At 38.6% G+C, this 19,566-nt stretch overlaps 1 protein-coding gene across 4 annotated transcripts in view; it reads left to right on the forward strand.

The window, feature by feature from the left end:
- Positions 1 to 19,566, forward strand: part of Tbc1d5 (TBC1 domain family member 5) — a 466,882-nt gene that overhangs the window by 344,440 nt on the left and 102,876 nt on the right. For all 4 annotated transcript variants that reach the window (XM_038341979.1, XM_038341980.1, XM_038341981.1 and 1 more), the window contains one exon: positions 8,434 to 8,540. In XM_038341979.1, the coding sequence (XP_038197907.1) occupies positions 8,434 to 8,540 (107 nt within the window). The remainder of the gene's footprint in view (positions 1 to 8,433; positions 8,541 to 19,566) is intronic.

Below are 19,566 nucleotides of genomic sequence, written 5' to 3' on the forward strand. Positions count from 1 at the left end.
TGCAGTAGAATCAAAACCCAGTGTCATTATCATTGACTTCTCAGTCAGCCCTCATTGTCAGCCACATTCAGAGAGTTTGGTTTGATCATATGCTCGTTCAGTCCCTGTCCAGCTGGCCTTGGTGAGCTACCATTAGATCAGTCCCACCCTCTCCATGGGTGGACACGCCCCTCACGGTCCTGACTTCCTTGCTCATGTTCTCCCTCCTTCTGCTCTTCATCTGGGCCTTAAGAGCTCAGTCCAGTGCTCCAGTGTTGGTCTCTGTCTCTATCTCCATCCATTGCCAAATGAAGGTTCTATGGTGATATGCAGGATATTCATCAGTGTGGCTATGGGAGAAGGCCAGTTCAGGCTCCCTCTCCTCTGCTCCCCAAGGACCTAGCTGGGGAAATCCCTTTGGATACCTGGGAACCCCTCTAGTGCCAAGTCTCTTGCCAACCCTAAAATGGCTCCCTTAATTAAGATATCCTCTTTCCTGCTCCCATATCCATCCTTCCTCCTTCTCAACCATCCCATTTCCCCAAGCTCTCCCAATCCTCCCCTTCTCCCTTCTCTCTCCCCATCTCCCCTTCCCCCCAACCCACCCCCACCCCAGATGTGTGTTATTTCTGTGTGTGTGCATACATATAAAATATATGTATGTATACATATATATACATATATATATATATATATATATATATATATAATATGTATTTACCAAACCAGGTATTTATCATTTTTGCCTAATTATTTTCTTATGTTTGGACCTTTGAGCTCCATTCCTTGTCTTGTTTGGGGGGGGGGATTTATTTGTTTGTTTTTTAGTTTTTGAGTCAGAAGAACATGCTGGAATGTGTTAGAATGCTCTAAAGTCCTTGTTTTGTTTAGCCATTACCTGGCTTTCCATGTGTGGCAGTTCTGTCTTCTCTGTGTCTAGCATGCTCTTCTTTTTTATTGTGTGTTGGCTTTCTGCTTTCTCCCCAGCCACTAGCTGTCTGTATGCAGTGCTTCCATCTGTCCTACCCAACAGTTCTGCTTCTGTTTCCACTTAACAGCATGTTCGGTATCATACTGTAGCTGCAGAATTTCAAATACAGATTGAACTTGTCTTTTCTAGAAAACCTTTAGTAACCTCAATGATTAAAAATAAAAGTTCTAAAACTACATGGCAGTGCACGCCAAAGCTTGTCAAAGTATAAGCCGATGGCTCAAGTATATTTCTAACTAGCTCTTACATCTTAAATTAACCCATTTCTCTTAGTCTGTGTATTGCCATGTGGCCATGACATTACCTCACTTTTTGCATGTCTTGTTTCCTCAGCCTTTGGTTGGTAGTTGTCTGACTCTGCCTTCTTTCTCCCTGCATTCCGTTTAGTTTTCCCACCTACATGTATTCTGCTCTGCCATAGGCCAAAGCAGCTTCTTTATTAACAGAAGGGAATCCCACATCAAAATGCCAGTTGTTTATAAAGGAGTCATATAGTCATATACTCCCTGACTCCATCTCTCTCTCGTCTGGCATAAAATATAACTACATTAGAGATAGACTATTGTACCCTCTCAGTTACTAATACCACCATATCACTTTGTAGTTTATCTTAACAATCTTTGAAAACTTCTCTAATATATCTTAATAGCAAATTATCTGTTAGTGCATGTTTGGTGTGTGTGTCTCTGTTACACGTGTGGGTTTACTTGCCCATATGGAGGCAAGATGTTAAGATGTTGAGTTTGAATGTTTCATTCAATTTTTTTAATTGCTTTTTCTACCTCTTTTTTTGAGACAGGGTCTCTTACTAACTATGAAGCTTGCTTGTCATTTCAGCCCAACTAGCTCTCCAACTGGGTTCATGGGTACCTCTCTCCACCTCCCAGGACTGGGGTTTCAGGTGCATACCACCACCTAACTTTTGTGTCTATATTGAGGATCTGAACTCTTTTCCTAATGCTCATACATTAAGCATTTGATTCGCCAGGCTACCTCATCAGCTCCTGCATTGTGTTTTCTTAAGAGAAGTTTCGGTTCATAGCAAAAGACAGAAATTTCAGTATTCATTGGTCTTTTGCCTCTACACACATCTAAAACTTTTTCTGCTGTCAGCATCCCATATGTCTAATGCATTCCTTAGACTCTATAAACTGGCACCAACCACTCAGGATCACCCTAAATCCATAGCTGACTTTAGGATTCAGTCTTTATCACCTATAACCAATAGCCTTCATGTCACTCAGAAACACCTGACATGGGTTACTTTGATAAATACAACTTTATTTGGCTCACATTTCTAGTGGTTCAAGTGCATAGGTTAGGGAATACCAGTGATTTGTCGTGCTGGAACCTAATGACAGAAGCAAGTGAAGAGACAAAAGTGTGCTTTCAGGAGCCAAGAAGGGGAGAGAAAGTGGGCAAGTCCAACAGGCTAAGTCCAATAGTCTAAGTCCAGCAGTCTAAGTCCAACAGGCTAAGTCCAACAGTCTGTCTTATTCACTGTTCTGTTGCTATGAAGTGACATGACCAAGCCAATTCTTATCTAGGAAACATTTAATTGTGGGCTTCCTTAGTTTTAGAGGGTTAGTCCATGGTCGTCATGGCAGGAAGCAGGCAGGCATGGTTCTGGAGCAACACTGAAAGCTTTACATCCAGTATAAGGAAACTGTAAAATTCCTGTATGCTCTGCTTTCCCATTCTCTGTCTTGGACACTCTGGGTCCAATGTGTTGTCTCCATTGTTTTTTCTGGAAACCCATAAAATTTTCTATGCATTGATGTCTGTGTGAGGGTGCCAGATCCCTTGGAACTGGAGTTACAGACAGCTGTGAGCTACCATGTGGGTGCTTGGAACTGAACCCAGGTCCTCTGAAAGAGAAGCCAGTGCTCTTAACCACTCAGCCAGCTCTCCAGCACAAGAATGCTATATACTTATAGTGGCTTAGTTTAGTAATATGCATTTAAGTTCCTCCACTTTGTGCTTGCCTAACATGTACAAGGTACTTGGTTCAATGCTAAATAATACTGTTATCTGTTGACTTATATGCCACAGTTCATTTATCCTTTTACCACCTGTCTGGAGGACAGCTTGATGTGCACTGTGCACAATAAGACTTTCATGTAGTTTTCACTTTTCACATCATTTGACCTCAACACCCAGTGTCTACTCAGTACTATTCCTCTATTTGCCTGCAGGTATTGATGGTGGGTAGCTCTTGCCCACAACACGTTTCTATTTAAGGAGTTATCCCAATCCTTACACCAATACCAGCCAGGTTCTTTGTTGCAAACGCTATTCTTCACTTCCAGTGCAATATGAAGAGAAATTTAAGACTGTTCTTAGGATTGAACTCAGTATTTGAAAAAACAAACAGGAGTTAAATTAATATTTGTTGAATGAATGAATGAATGAACACACAAATCTAACTACAAGAAAACGATGCTGTTAGCACTTATTTAAAAATATTTCATATGTATATATTTGTGTGTCTGTCTGTCTGTGTTTATCTGCATACACATGTATACCATGTCATATATCAGGAGGTCAACAGTACAGTTTATGAGCCTTACTTCTCTCCTTCCACTATGTTTATTCCAGGGTTCAACATCAAGTCATCAGAAATGGTGACAAAGCCCTTCCCTTTTCGCACCTCTTAAATGTAATCCTTATTCTATCTATTTCTTCTAACAGTCGTTATTCCTGACTAAAATGTTATTAAGACCCAGTAACCACAATGAAATAAAAAATGTCCCATGTGGTCATCCCTAAATGCATATATATATATATATATATATATATATATATATATATATATACACACACAATATTAAAAGGACTTGGCTGATTGTGTGTGTATGTATTGTGCATGCGTGGATTGTGTGTGTATGTATTGTGCATGCGTGACTTGGCTGATTGTGTGTGTATGTATTGTGCATGCGTGAGTGTGTGTGTGTTTATGTGTGCGCACACACACACGCACGTGCCCTCCTGAGTGCAGGTACCCTCAGAGGCCAAAGGCAGTGGGTTCTCTGGAGATAGAGTTACAAGAATTTGTAAGCCACCTAATGTGGGTACTGCCTATTGCAATATTAGTAAGGGTTCCTAACTATGGAGACATCTCTCCAGTCTGCATTGTTTTTAGTTTTATACGAGGTCTTTGATTATTTGTTCTGTATGCCAAATCCATATATAAATATAAGTTCTTATGCCAGTTTTCAAATACTTGCTGCACCTGGCTTTTATATGTTAAGGACTTTTTTAGTGTCTATTTGTGGAGTCTGTGAAGTTGAAACAGTTTTTAGAAGCCATCTGCAATGTGTCTTCTTTTTCTCCTATATATAGACACTTTTGTCATAATGCTGTCTGCTAAAAGTGGAAGAAAACATTGGACACCAGTGAAGGCCAAGGCTTTCATTTCAGCAGACTGTCAGGAGCCCTTGGCCTGGGTGTATTGCTGTTTACTCTGCAGCACCATGTCTCATCTGTGGAAAGGAGTGCATGGGCAGGCTGCTTTTCTAGAGAGCATGGATTGTTATGGGATGGACATCCAATGATGGCAGGTTTCCAGTCACGCTATCGGTACCTGAGGGGGTAGCTGTTATTCTGAATTTAAGGACATTCCAGGAAGCGGTTTCAGTTTTTGGTAATTTTCCATCTGCCTTCTTACTCAGAGAAATTGTGTCTCCATGTAAAATTGAATAATTTGGAGAAAAATATTCATAAATGTTAGTTATAGGTAGCCAGCAGTGAGTTATAAATATGTACTTATTTATGTTGCTTTCAAATTTCTCTGTGTAATCACATCTCTGCTTAGATTTACTGATTTGACTGCATTTGTTATTATTTCTCCAGGGAAAGCTATACAGCCCAATTTCTTCAGACCAATTTAGAATAGTTGTGGCCACTTAAGACAGAGACAGATAAGTCAGCTTTACTCTGTGTGAAACTGGTACTACTTGATCTTGATGGAGAAACTGAGGAAGACAGTGCCTGTGCCCCTCACTAGAAACATTCTAGATAGACTATTCCTTGTCAGCTGCTATCAAGGCAGAGAGAGAGAGAGAGAGAGAGAGAGAGAGAGAGAGAGAGAGAGAGAGAGAGAGAGAGAGACTGACTCTAAGCCCTGAGTTCACTTAAGAACAGCCTGGGGTATATTTACTACACAGATGCCGGGCACAAGGGGTGACAGGGAGACTGCAAAACGCACAACAAAGGTAGAGGCTGCTTTGGTATTATTGGCAGTTACTCAAAGAAGTCTGTGCACTATTAGAAGATATCTAGTTTGAAAAGTTCTGGCTAGAAAAGCTCTTTAACCAGTGTGCATACAAGAAGAGCTTTTCTTGTGGCCAGGTGTGATAGTGCATGCCTTTAATCCCAGCACTCCAGGTATGATGGTGCATGCCTTTAATCCCAGCACTCCAGGTATGGTGGTGCATGCCTTTAATCCCAGCACTCCAGAGCTGTAAACATATGGGTTCTGTGAGTTTAAGGCCAGGGTGGTCTAAGCTGTTTAGTGATACGGCAAAAACATAAACAAACTGGAAAATAAATTAATAAAAAGTGCAGTGAGCGCATTTGAACAAAATGTGTTAATACGTCATTGTGCTTTAAAAGCAAAATACTTAAGTGACACTGAGAAGAGCTGATTCAGGGAAGGTTAAAATTAGCCATGTCACTGCTACCTGCTTTGTTAGAATAAGCATTGGATAAAGAAAAAAAGCATTCATCTTTTGTATAAAACAAAAATTTACTATGAAGAGCAAAACCTCTGGGGATGTAGTTTAGAGGTAGAGTGCTTGCCTAGCATGTATGAAGTCCTAGGTTCAACACCCATGCTATAAAAAGGAAGAAGGGAACATGAGAGCTAGGGGAGGAGGGGTAAAGAAGGAGCAAAACTAAAGTCTTAGTGTGTCAGATTCCGCAATCTTGTCTTAAACAAGCTTCTGTCATTTTTTTTTACATGCCCTAAATTGGGCATAGTTATCCAAGTGGGACTTAAATTCAGATTAAAAATGCAGATTTTTCAGTAGTAATTTGAATATGGTATGAGTTGAAAGTACAGGCTTCGGTCTTACCTGCTGTTGTAGCCTTAGTTTTGGTATATCAGAAGTCTGAGTATTGGGCATGTAATGATGCTCAGAGAGTATTGAGTGAGATTTGTATGAATAGATGCAAGAGAACATTGCTAGCATCTTCATTTGTTGTCCAGGTAGAATCTTAACATGTTATTGTCATGCCTCCTACACTTTGTAGATTCTAATAATGTCAAAGGTATGGTAACAGTATTATTGTGCTAGTCCTTCCAAATAATGCCCAGTTATATACAGCTATTCTACAGACTCAATAAGATTGACCTTTCAGGGTACTAGAGTATTAGTATTAGGTATTAGTATCAGTATTAAGTACTAGAGTATTAGTATTAGAGTATTAGTATTAGGTATTAGTATCAGCATTAAGTACTAGAGTATTAGTATTAGAGTATTAGTATTAGGTATTAGTATCAGTATTAAGTACTAGAGTATTAGTATTAGAGTAGTGATGGTAAAAGACTTAGTGTTGACATTTGTATGCATTGTATCATTTGATTTCAAAGCAACATTTTTAAGCAGCTTTATATAACTACGTAGAGTACAGACCCTGAATTTCACATCATGCTACACCAAGAAATCACTATGTGATTTGAGAAAGTGATTTACCCTCTCCAAGTATCATCCTTAGCATGTGTAATACAAGGGGAAATATCCTATGCGTATATAACATGAGATAAGGCACATAAAGTTCTGAGGCTGCGTTCTTGACCCAAAGCCTTTAGAAATCATCATCTCAGTGAGATCGTTGTTGCCTTTGTGCCATGGTTTGTCTCCAGAACAAGGGCTTGTTCCTTGTTGACTTCTGAGTCTTTTGTTAGCTTGGGACCATTTCAGAGCAGTCCCTTAATGAGTCATTGCATGGCATGATGCGAGCAGTTTTATAAAGTCGTAAAGTTGTTTAAAAGACTAAACTTTGTTAAAGAGGTTCCTAACAGACTTCAAGTGTCACTTCAGGCCACTTTAAAGAGGACTCAAATAGGAACCCTAGGTTCAAGTTTGAGCACTGCATCCAAAATATGTTCCACAAACCTCTCTGCCTCTCTTACAAGATGTGTAAATGTAATTTCCTGTCCAGGTACTAAAGTTATCATTAGAGCATTTGAGAAATAGCTTTTTGAATTACCAGATCAATTGATTGCCTGTTTTTTTTTAAAACTTCTTCACCTTAAATGAAAACTGTACATTAAAACGTTATACTACTATATCCTAGCTTTTTAAATTTCCAGATAAAAAATGACAATGGGGAATGGAATGTGAATATGGAGAAATGAACAAATAAGGGGAGTTTGAAGAGATAGAGAGCAGGTAGGGTAAGTGAGTGCTTTACAAATGAAGGCAGATGTGTGAAATTACAAGCTGTCAGACCAGCGATGGAAATGAAGAAGATAAAGCAGTTCCTTACACAGCTTACGATTCCTCATTCTGCCGACCTAGCCTCCTTTCCATGGTGCTCTCAGGAGGGAGCATGGTAGAGAGCTTCCTCAAGAAGTAGCTTTTTCAGCAGTGGGAAAAAAAATCTAAAGATCAAGATTTTTCTGATTATAATCAATATTTTATTTGTCTTATTTACCTTAAATCACAGTTGTTTTCCTGTGGGACATTTTTCAAGTAATGTATTAATAAATAAGGTTTAGTTACAGCTATAGGAAATTTTCACGCAGTGTTGCAGAAGCAGTCATTGCGGTTCACAAAACAAGTCCTTAATGGGCCAGTTGTAACTACAGTAACAGATAAGAAATGGAATAGTTTACACAGACCAGTCTTAAAAGGTTGTTTGATAATTGTAGCCGCAATTGAGTTGATTTGAAAACAGCTGCAGAGTGAAAGCGGACACGGGAGAGTTTCACTTTCCTCCCCCAAGAAGTCTTGTGTAGGTAATTCTACATTTCTTTTTACTTTTAGAAAAATCAATAATTGTAGAAAATTGTATTTTTAATTTTAAGTTGTGTGATACACATATAAAAGGATGAGAGCATGGTGTGAATTATGAAGCATAGTGGCCAAGGTGAGTGCTATTATATTAGAACATTCAACTGCTTTTTTACAAGGTTCTTGCTGCTAATTTCTCAGCAGCAAAGCTAAAGGTAGCTATGTATGTAAATGACAACATATATTTAAGAATCTATTTATGGTGCAAATACCCAGGACTACGTCTGTACCTCTTTCTTCGACTGGTACCTGTGGGTAGGGCTAGTGTGCTAGATTGTAGGTGAAATGCACTGATCCAGAGAGCATTTGAGGAAGAACTCTCCTCCAGACAGAATTTTGTTAAATCACCTGAATTACTGCATCACTTGCTTTGACTCTCAGTTATTTTCTTATATCCACCATACAAACAATATTGTGGCTGAATCCTTTTTCCCTTTTATTTAGTAATTTCTAGTAACTACCAGACCTGCCTCGGCCTTCTGATGCATTATCCACTCATCGGAGACATACACTCACTGATTCTTAAAGCTCTGTTCCTTAGAGACCCAAAGGTAAGCTTTTCTTGGGGAAATGTGTATGTGTAATTTTAAGTTGTGTGAAGAATGGAGTTCTCCATCTGACTGTTAGAAGTTGTACTCCGTGGGCACTGTCCTGAGAATATGCACCTAGCCAGTTCCCGTGTTCCTCAGCAGGCCATCTTCACCTCCTGCTTTCCTGTTAACTGCAGAAAATATTTACACAGCTGCTTCTTGCAGCCAGATTTCACTATCTTTGATCCCGTCACAGGGCTGACTTATTCCAGTAGGGCTTCTGGGTCATATGACGATTAAGAAAAAAAAAGCCATGCTAAGGCTTATAAGAACTTATCACAATATGGAACACTGAATTGTGATATGAGTATATATATATATATATATATATATATATATATATATATATATATATATATTTTATAGCTTATAAATAACCTTATAAAATATCAGACAGACCTCAACACTGATTTTTCTATTTGAATGTAAAGCAATTCATCAAAAATTTCTTCATATTTCACAGAAAAAAGTGTGCTCTTTTACAACTAATGTTATATTTCTTGAAAATAAGAACATTTAATGATATAAAAAATTGTGAATCCTTGCTGTTTTTGAGCCAAACACAAATATTGGATGAAGAGTAATAGAGAAAGCTTCAAATGCAAGCGTCAGAATGCCAGGCGTTGGGTGGTAATCCCAGCCTTTGGCTCTTTGGAAATGCTCCCAACAGTCATGTTGGCAGTTGTCAAACTGTCTCTGAGTCAGTCAGTCTGTCTGTGAATTCTGTTGCCAAAGCTCTGCCTGTTCAGCTTGAGTGTCCAAGTTTAATAGCAATCTGATTCTAAAGGATCTTTTACCTCTCTGTAGTTGCTGACATTAACTTTCTTTAAGTCTATTTCCTATTCTGTCTTAGAAATTCCCTTATGCCTAATCTGCTTTTTATAGAAGTACTAACCTTTATAGCATTTCTATTACACAAAGCAATTTTTATTAAGCAACAAAATACAATCTGATTGCTTTGCATAAGGAAGTACCCATTTTTAGATATGGCTTATAAGTACCATTATTTGTCTTTTGTATTTCTATTTTTATCTTCACATACATAAAGTTATGTATGTAAGTGATATATACTCTGTGACTAAAGTCTCCACAGAAGGATCAGGTAGCCATAGAGGTTGCAGAGACGAGCTGCTAATCCATGATGAGTTTTGATTTCCAGAGTGAAAGCACATTCTGTCAGCGCAACATTAGAGTGTGGGAGATTAGTTAAATTTCAATTTCCTATTTGTTTTTAAATAATATTTTATTACTTCTTTGGTAATTTCATATAATATATTTTGCACATATTTACTGCCTTCCCCAAACTCCTCCCAGATCTATCTTTATCTCCCTACTCACCCAACTTTGTGTCCCTTTTTGTTTTCAGTCTGCCCTGTCCATCTGTGCTGCCCGAGTACTCCTCCCTGTGATGATACTCCCTGGAGCCTTGTCAGCTACCAGCTTTCACACCCATAAAGACAAATGGCTCTCTTCCCCAGCAGTTGTCCTTGCCAATAGCTCCTCAGATAAGATGGCCTTCCTGCTCACCTTTCCCTCCATGTGGAGATTTTGTCAGCTTGTGCATGTGCAGGACGTATATGTGCTGTTCATATGTGCAGCTATGACACTGCATCTGGAAAGCACTGTTTTGCTATAGTCATCCCCCACCTCTGGCTCTTACTCTTTCTGCCCCCTAATCCCCTGCTCTACTATGATCCCTGAGCCTTAGAGAAGGGGATGAGATAGGGAGATCCCATTTAGGACTAGGCACTCCTCCGTCTCTTATTCTCTACTTGTTGACTAATTCTGGGTGTCCATGTGTCTTAATTATGGTTTCTACTGCTGTCATAAAATGCCGTGACAGAAAAGCAAGTTGGGGAGGAAAGGGTTTATTTGGCTTACACTTCCATATTGCTGTTGATTATTGAAGGAAGTCAGGACAGGAACTCAAACGTGGCAGTATTCTTAGAGGCAGGAACTGATGCAGAGGCCATAAGGTATACTGCTTACTGGTTTGCTTCTTCTGGCTTGCTCAGCCTGCTATCTTATAGATTGAACCTAGGACCACCAGCACAGGGATGACACCATCCACCATGGGCTGGGCCCTCCACAATTCATCACCAGTTGAGAAAATGCCTTACAGCTAGATATTATGTAGTGTTTCCTAAACTGAGGCTCCTTCCTGTCTGATGACTCTAGCTTATGTCAAGTTGACACACAAATTCAGCCAGTACACCATATTAATCACCATCTACAGCAGGAAGAAACTTCTCAGATGAGTTCAGAATGGGTATATTAGTGTTATTAATGACCCATTTTATAGCATGTGCATTTAACAGAATAATAGTATGATCTCTCTTGGGGTCCAAATCCTATCTAGCTACAGGTTATTGGCTCTGATAGCAGTGTCATTTGGGTTCTGTCTTGTGGAGTCAGTCTTACATCTAATCAGAAAGTATTTGGTTGCTTCCATATTTGTGTCTTCTTGCATCAGCCTAGATCCTATTGTAGCTTGCATGGTTCCCAGCTGGGTGAGATTAATAGTTACTTTTCTGTCTTGATAGCATATCTAGCACCTCCCAGCAGTATGAAAGCTACCCAGTAGGGATTAGGCTTCTAGGTTAGTGCCTGCTTGGTTTTCTTACCTGTTGTCTTCAGCAATGGTATGTTACCATCAAGTTCTGGAAAGTACAAAAGCAATGTGAATAGTGCGTGAAACCTGGGCGTCTGTAGAATCCCGCTGGCCAACAGTTCCAAATGAAGTAATCCATTCTTGGGAGCTGGCTTTCTTTTCTATCTGTGCTATCCAGTATTGCCAGATAAATTCATCTAAACATTTCATATGTGTTTATATCTTAGGAGGCTTCTGCTAAAAGGAGAAATAAGGGAACTTACAGAGCCAAGGGTCCAGCGAAGCAGAGGGTAACGCAGGGGACAAAAACAGCAAAAACAGCGGAGTCCTTCCGGGACCCGGTCCTTTTTAAAGGACCTTTCTCCCCTGGGGCAGCCACGCCCCTGAACGCAGGGATTGGGCCAGCTGCCCCAACATCTCCCCCTTTTGTCTAAATAAGGCAGGTTTAGAAACCAAATACAACTATATACAATGGGAACAGATCATATAAAATTACAAGAAGTAAACAATATTAGGCGAGGGACATATAACAAAAAATTTTACTAATCATTCTACTTTGGGAAGTCTAAATAATGTAGAAGGTAGCTACAATTTACTAGGATTCCATATGACTTTTTCAAAAGTTCTTTAGTGTTAATTGCTCCTCCCCAAACTACTCCTCTGTACTTTATTTATCTGACCATTTCTGTCACTGTGTTCTGTCTCCCTTCCCTTTAAAGCCCTCTCATGGCACCTGGTTCCCTGACCACTCCTGGTATTCCAAATGATTCAAAGCTAACATCCACAAATAAAGAAAACATGCAACTTTTGTTTCGAGTCACCTCCCTGAGAATGGTTGCTTCCACCTCCATTTATTTACATGTAAACTTCTAAATATTTTTTTTCTTAGTAGCCAAATTATGTTTCATTGTATATAGGTACTACTTTTTCATGAACCATTCATCAGCTGCTAGGAATGAATCCTAGTTGTTTCTATTCTCTGGCTGTTGTGAATGGAGCAACATTGAACATGAATGAGTAACTATACGTATAGGAGGATATAACTCTTTCAGAGTATATGGCCAAGAGTGGCAGAGCTGGATCATGTGGGAGATAGATTTTTAGCCTTTTGAGGGCCTGCAACACTGATCTCTACAGTGGCTATAGCAGTTTGCACTCCTGCCAACAGTAAATAAGTGTTCCTCTTTCCTCATAGCCACACCATTATTTGTTGTGTTTTTTAAAAATCTTATCCATTCTGACTGAGGTGAGATGAAATCTTAAAGTAGTTTTAATTTGCATTTCCCTAATGGCTAAGGATGGTGAACACTTTAAAAAAAATATTTCTTAGCCATTCATATTTTATCTATTTAGAATTCTATATTTGAGTCCTTGTCCCATTTTTAAATTGAGTTAGTTGTTGTCTTGGTGTATAGATTTTTTTAACTCTTAATGTTTTCTAGTTATTAGCCGTCTGTCAGAAGTATAGCTGGCAATGATTTTTCCCATTCTGTATTCTGCCTCTATTTGACTGTTGGCATCCTTTGCTATACAGAAGTTCTTTAGTTTCATGAGGTCTCATTCATTAACTCTTAGTGTTACTGCCTTTACTATTGGGGTGTTGTTAAGAAAGTCCTTTCCTGTGCCTGTACTTTCAAGCATATTTCTTTCTTCCTCTATCAGATTTAGCGCATTTCATGTTATTAAGGTGCTGAATCCAATTAGAGTTTATGTTTTGTGAAGGGTCTCAAATAAGGATCTCGTTTCACTCTTCTACATATAACTAACCAGTTGGACCAGCATCATTTATTGAAGATGGTGTATGTTTTTGGTAGCTGTAAGCACATGGGTATATATTCAGATCTTCAATTCAATTCCATTGATGTGTTACTGTATTTTATGCCAGCACCATGCTGTTCTTATGAGTATAGCTCTGTAATCTAACTTAAAATCAGGGATAGAGATACCTCCAGCAATTCTTTTATTATTCAAGATTGTTTTTTGATAGCTTGTGTCTGTGGTTTCTCTATGTGGAATTTAAGGTTACTATGTCAAGTTTCTGTGAAGAATTGCATTGTATTTTTTAATAAAAATTAAATTGAATCTATAGATTGCTCTGGGTAAAATAACTGTTTTCCCAATATTAATGCAATCAGTCCATGAACATGGAAGGTCATTTCTCATGGCATCCTCTTTAATTTCTTTCTTCAATGTCTTCATGTTATTATTATGCAAGTCTTTATCTTCCTTGGTTAGATTTATTCCAAAATACTGCTTTTCATCCCGCCCGACTCCCGGCCGCCTGGCTAGCTTATGCCCCGAAATAACAACACACAAATTGTATTCTTTTAAACGCTGCTTGGCCCATTAGTTTCAGACTCTTACTGGCTAACTCTCATATCTTGCTTTAACTTATATTTAGTAATCTATGTAGCACCACAAGGTGGTGGCTTACCAAGAAGGATCTTATCCTGTGTCCATCTCAGAGAGGAGGGCCATGGCGACTTACTAACTTCCCTTCTTCCCAGCATTATGTTCTGTCTACTCTGCCTATCTAAATCCTGCCCTATCAAAAAGCCAAGGCAATTTCTTTATTAACCAGTGAGCGTCCTCCATCATGACTTGGTACCTTTTTCAGTGGGGCTGATCACATCTTCCTTCTTTGGAGGATGGGGAGGACTGCGGAGGAATGGGCTTCCTCCTTCTCAGAATTCTCCTGTTCTCATTGACCCACCTCTACTTCCTGTCTGGTTATCCTGTCTATACTTCCTGCCTTGCTACTGGCCAATCAGCATTTATTTAAAACATAATTGACAGAATACAGACAATTCTCCCGCACCACTGTCCTCTCTTTTTTTTAAACAAAGGAAAATATCCATAGTCCATTTTTTGGGAATGTGGGTGTAGTATTTCAGGCTACTTCCGGCTGACTGAGGGTGCTGATAATCTTATGGGGACCTAAAGAAAACTTAGAGTTATGATGAAGTCCTGACTGGAGTATCCTGTGAGGCTTGATCATCTCAGGCAGCATCTTGAATCTGTTCTGGAGGTAGAACTCACACATCTGGGCCATCTGTTCCTACTGGAGATTTTTTAGGTGGTCAATTTTTCTTAACTCAGACTGAATCCACAGCCTATCATTTCCTGTGGAAACAAAAGCAAAATCTCTTCTCCAAAGTAGCATACCTTCAGACTTCAATTTTGAAGTCAAGGTATTTTCAAAATACCTATCTTGAATTAATTCAGAAGCATTTATAAGCAAATATCTTAGCAACTGTTGCTCCTTCCTCAGCATTCAAACAATTTAAAGAAAGCATAATAACATACAGTATCTAGACTCTCTATGTATTTTTCATCTTTATGTGGCTTTACTTTAACCTCTATCTCTTTTTTTTTATTTTTACTTTTTGAGTCAGGTTCTCTTTATATCATTGGCTGACCTGGAACTCCCTCTGTAGACCAGGCTGTCTTTGAACTCACAGAGATCCACCTGCTTCTGACTCCCATGTACTGGGATTAAAGGTGTGCACCACCATACCTTGAATTCACAGAGGTCTCTCTGCCTCTGCCACCCAAGCATTGGGATTAAAGAAGTGTGCCACCACACCTTGAACTCACAGAGGACTGCCTCTGTCTCCCAAGTGTTGGGATTAAAGGTGTGTGCTATCTCTCTTTTATTTTAAGGACTTTAAACTTTTTTTTCTCCCAAGCCTGTATATATTTTTAACACACTGTAAACCATTTAGAGGTTTTCTTCATCTTTGAATTTCTCTTTATTGTATATCTCTCTCTTTTTCTGACCTCATGAGTCTTTAATTTGCTAAGCAGTATAGGTAGGATTAAAGCCGTGGCTTTGACGACTGGATCCAGCCCATTCCTTAGCTTTCTAAAATTCCAGTCTTATGGCGGAGGTATCAGCTGTAGCCACGTTTATTGCCACAACTCTATGTTATTTCAAGGTCCCTGCCAGCAAGCAAGCTGCAGCAGTGTGCTCACAAACCACACTCAGATTCTCTATAGTTGGACTGCCTGCCTGAAACAGTCAGAGTTTGCCCTGGCAGGACGGCCCAGAAAGCCGGCATTTTGAAACAGCACAGCTTTTTCCCTGCTATGGCTGGAAACCAAAAAGCATGTGGTCAGCTTTTCATCAACACCATTTAAGTGTTTTGTGGCAGGACCTCTTTAAAAAAGCTGCATGGTTTTACAGCTAAAGTTGAGTCAAAAAGTCACTCTTAAATGAGAGCGCTTGCCTCTAGCAAGCAGTGCAGAGCTGAGAAATTGCTGCTACCAAGAAGCCATGCTTTTCTCTATTCTTTTCTGTCTAGAATTACTTCCCAAGCTCTCTCAGGTTTTTTGTGGATGAAGTTGTCCATGTGGGCGCCATTTGTAACATGAGGGCCTACTTGTTGGGGTTTCTGTCCTGCCTAGTTCCCACAGCCGTTAAGTCCCAACAAAATCACACAGAGAGGTTTATATTAATGACAAACTGATTGGCCCATTAGCTCAGGCTTCTTATTAACTCTTATAACTTATATTAACCCATTGTTCTTATCTATGTTAGCCATTTCTTTCAGATTTTTCAGGTTATTGGGATATATTTTTTTAAATTATGTCCTTATGATTCTCTGAATTTCTTCAGTGTCTGTTGTAATGTTTTCCTTTTCACCTATGATTTTATTAATTTGGGTCTTTACACTTTCTTTTAGTTAATTTTACTGTTTGTCAATCTTACTAATATTTTCAAAGAACCAATTATCTCTTCTCATCTTGTTTTAGGGTATTGTTTGTTCTTTCCCCAAGATTTTCAGATGCATCATTAAGTATGAGAGATGACAATTTTTTTTCTCAAGGCAGGGTTTCTCTTGTGTACCCTTGGCTGTCCTAAACTTACTCTATAGACCAGAATGACCTCAAACTCACAAAATGCCAGAATTAAAGACATGTGCCTTTACCACCCAGCAAGATCTCAAAGTTTTAATGTAGGTCCTTAGTGCTATAAAGTTTGTTCTCAGGGTCGCTGTCTTGGTCAGCTTTCTGTTGCTGTGATAAAACACCATGACAAAAAGGCAATGTGGAGAGGAAAGGATTTATTTTATTTTACAACCTGTTAAGCATCTAGGGAAGTCAGGGCAGGCGCTGAAGGTGTTAATATAGAGGCAGGAGCTAAATTAGAAGCCACTGAAGAGTGCTGTTTACTGGCTTACTCCTTGTTAGGACGAGAGTTGGACCCACCCACAAACAAGAAAATGAATTACAGGCTTGTCCCGCAGGCCAGTTTGGTGGGAACATTTTCTCAGTTGAGGGTCCCCTCTTCCAAAATGACTCTAATTTGTGTCTAATGGACATTAAATTAGCCATCACAACTACCTTCATTGTGCCTCATATATTTTAGTATGCTGTGTTTTCATTTTCATTCAATTCTAAGAATTTTTAGTTTTTTCTTAATTTCTACCCTTGTCCCAATATTCATTGTGTTGCTCATTTTCCATAAATTTGTTTACTTTCTGTCCTTTCTGTTGCTGTTGATCTCCAGCTTTAGTCCTCTGTGGTCAGGCAGAAATGCAGGGTGTTATCTCAGTTTTCCTATAGTTGTTGAGATTTGCTTTGTGAACTAATATGTGATCAGTTTTAAAGAGAGTTCCCATGGGCTACAGTAAAGAAAGTATAGTCTTTAGTTTTGTAGATATAACAATGTTCATAGATGTCTGTTATATGTATTTGATTTATGGGTCATTTGATTCCAAAGTTTCTTTGTTTTGTTTTGGTCTGGATGACTTAAGAGTGTGGCATTGAAGTGTCAGTCTGTGCTTTTAGATCTAATAGTATTTCTTTTATTAAAATAGGAATCCCTCTGATTGGTGCATAAATATTTAGAATTTTATTATCCTCTTGATTCATTTTTTCCCCTGGATAAATATGTAGTATCCTTCCTGATCTCTCTCCTGACTAGTTTTGGTTTAAAGTATATTCTGCCAGACATTAGAATAGCTACACTTGTTCTTTCTTATTTCAGTTTGCTTGGAAAACTTTCTCTGTCCTTTCACCTAGAGATGATATCTGTTGTTGATGCTGAAGTGTGGTTCTTGGAAGCATCAAAAGGATGTGTACTGTTTGTCTTATGAAGTCTGTTAGTTTGTGTCTCTATTTTGAATAATTGAGACTTGGTATTGGGGTTTATTTTGTTGTAGAGGTGTTATTTTCTTAGACCTCTTTTGATTAACTGTTCTGTAGTTGTGTATCCCTATATCATTTTAGTTGTGTATAACTTTCTCTTTAAGCCCAAAATATTCATCCAGTATTGTCTATAGAACTGGCTTAAGGGACATAAATTCCATATATACATATATATGCACACACACGTGTGTATTTATCACAGAAGGCTTCTTCTGTTATAGCTGATAATTTCATCTGTGATCTTTCAGAGTGTGTTGAGCTTCAGTCCAGACTAGTGCTCAGAGTAGTCTCCAGGTGTGATCCTAATCAGCCTACCATTGTATCTAACTTGAACTTTCTCTCTTGCAGCATGAATACCCATTCTTTGTTCTTTGCAGTTAGCATTTTGATTGTTATATTATAACATGTGGAATTTCATTTCTGGTCCTGTTTTCTTGGTATTCCATATGCCTCTTGTACCTTGGTAGACATTCTTTTGAGAAATTTTCTTCTATACTTTTCTTGAAAATATTTTCTATGCCTTCGACCTGGCTTTCTTCTCCTTCTGCTATACCTCTGATTCATATTGAATTTGTTCTTTTTTTAGTTCACCAGAGTTCCTCTATATTCTTCTGTTCCCAGCGGGTTTTTCAGATATAACATTTTCTTAGACTGATTTATACATTTTCTTTACCTTGTCATCAATCCTTCGAATTCTTTGTTCTTTATTTTAGTTGATCCATTCTATTGGTCAGGGTTTCCATTTATATTTTATTTCACTGATTTAATATTTTCATATCCAGCTTTTATTTCAGATTACCTTTTCTTCAGGAACTTTCTTTCTTAATTAAATTCTATTTCTCATAGCTTTGTTTTCTTCATTTTGTTCAGTGTTTATGTTTTGTAGTCTTCATTCTAGTATTTATGCGTCTCTTCTTAGAGTTCCTTAAACAAGTTTAATTGTTATTTTGAAATCATTTTTTTTATCAACTAAGTTGTTTTATTCAGGAAAAATTATGATGAGGGTACTAATTTCTAGAGGAGATATTTTGTCTTGGTTATTCGTGTTGTTTTTCTTTGGGGAATTGGACATTTGGAGATAAGTCATTGGTGATGTTTCTTGGCATAGATGTCTGGTATCAACTTTATTGAGTGTGTTGATCTTTGTTTTACTAGTAACCACAACCTCCAGGATGTGGACCAGTTGAATGGTACTTGGGGTTCAGTCTTGGGAGAACTGTTGTTTTGGTGTGCAAATGGAAGTTCAGAATCCCAATTCAGCTAGGGATTGGTGTAATTTCTGAGCTCAGGAGCAAACCTTCTGTAGCATTAGAAGATTCTAGCAGCTGGTCTTCAGAAGTGTGTGGAGGACTCACTGGTGTTTGAAGGCTGTTCTTGGGTGGTAGGGCCTGGGATCACCATGAGAATGTATCATCTCTCTAGTGGCAGGACCCAGGATACTTCACCATCCTCAAGACGAAGTGTCTGGAAGTCTCCCTTATGGGTGAAATGGCTGCTGTGAAATTAAGCCTGGGTTCCCTATTTGTATGGATTGGCTTAATAAAGAAATGATTATTGCATCATAACTTACCAATCTTAGTTATTTTTCCCTAGGTAATAGAGTATCCTTTTAGGAGTCACTCACCCAGTTTCAGAATTCTTTATACTAAATCCATCAGTGTTTACTAATAGAATTTAACTACCCTTTCCTGTTATGTAATTTTTGTAGAGTACTTTTTATTTCAACAGGATATAATCAAACAAGTTGTACAAGCATTACAAACCAAGATTCATGTTTAAAGAGAAAAGTAATAGTATATATCTTTAAAGGAGGAACTACTCAGCTCTACATTCAGAGTCTCACCAAAATCTCCAAAAGGTGGGACCATAACTGGTGTTTCTGACCCTTAAGAAAATGGGACTGGAGAGGAAGCCGTGTTTACAGACTTCCATGAACAAGTTTGTGGAATGATGGTATCTATAGGGAAAGTAAAAAGCTCTTTACCCATAAGGGCTTTTCTGGTGGCTATAAAGCAAGTTGTAATGTTGGTTCATTGATATCACCCTGTAGACTTCAGAAGCAATCTTTTCCACACTGGGTGTACAGTGTGCCTATGGGAGTCTGAGTTAGAGACTATAACATAGATCAAACTTGGCAGTTGGGATCTATAATGTTTATTGAGTTTTGATATCTTTTGTAACATTTAGAAGTTGAATAAAATTATCTCTGATGACCCAGCTAGA

The sequence above is a fragment of the Arvicola amphibius genome, chromosome 9 (assembly GCF_903992535.2).
Source record: "Arvicola amphibius chromosome 9, mArvAmp1.2, whole genome shotgun sequence".
In the NCBI taxonomy this organism is placed as follows: domain Eukaryota; kingdom Metazoa; phylum Chordata; class Mammalia; order Rodentia; family Cricetidae; genus Arvicola; species Arvicola amphibius.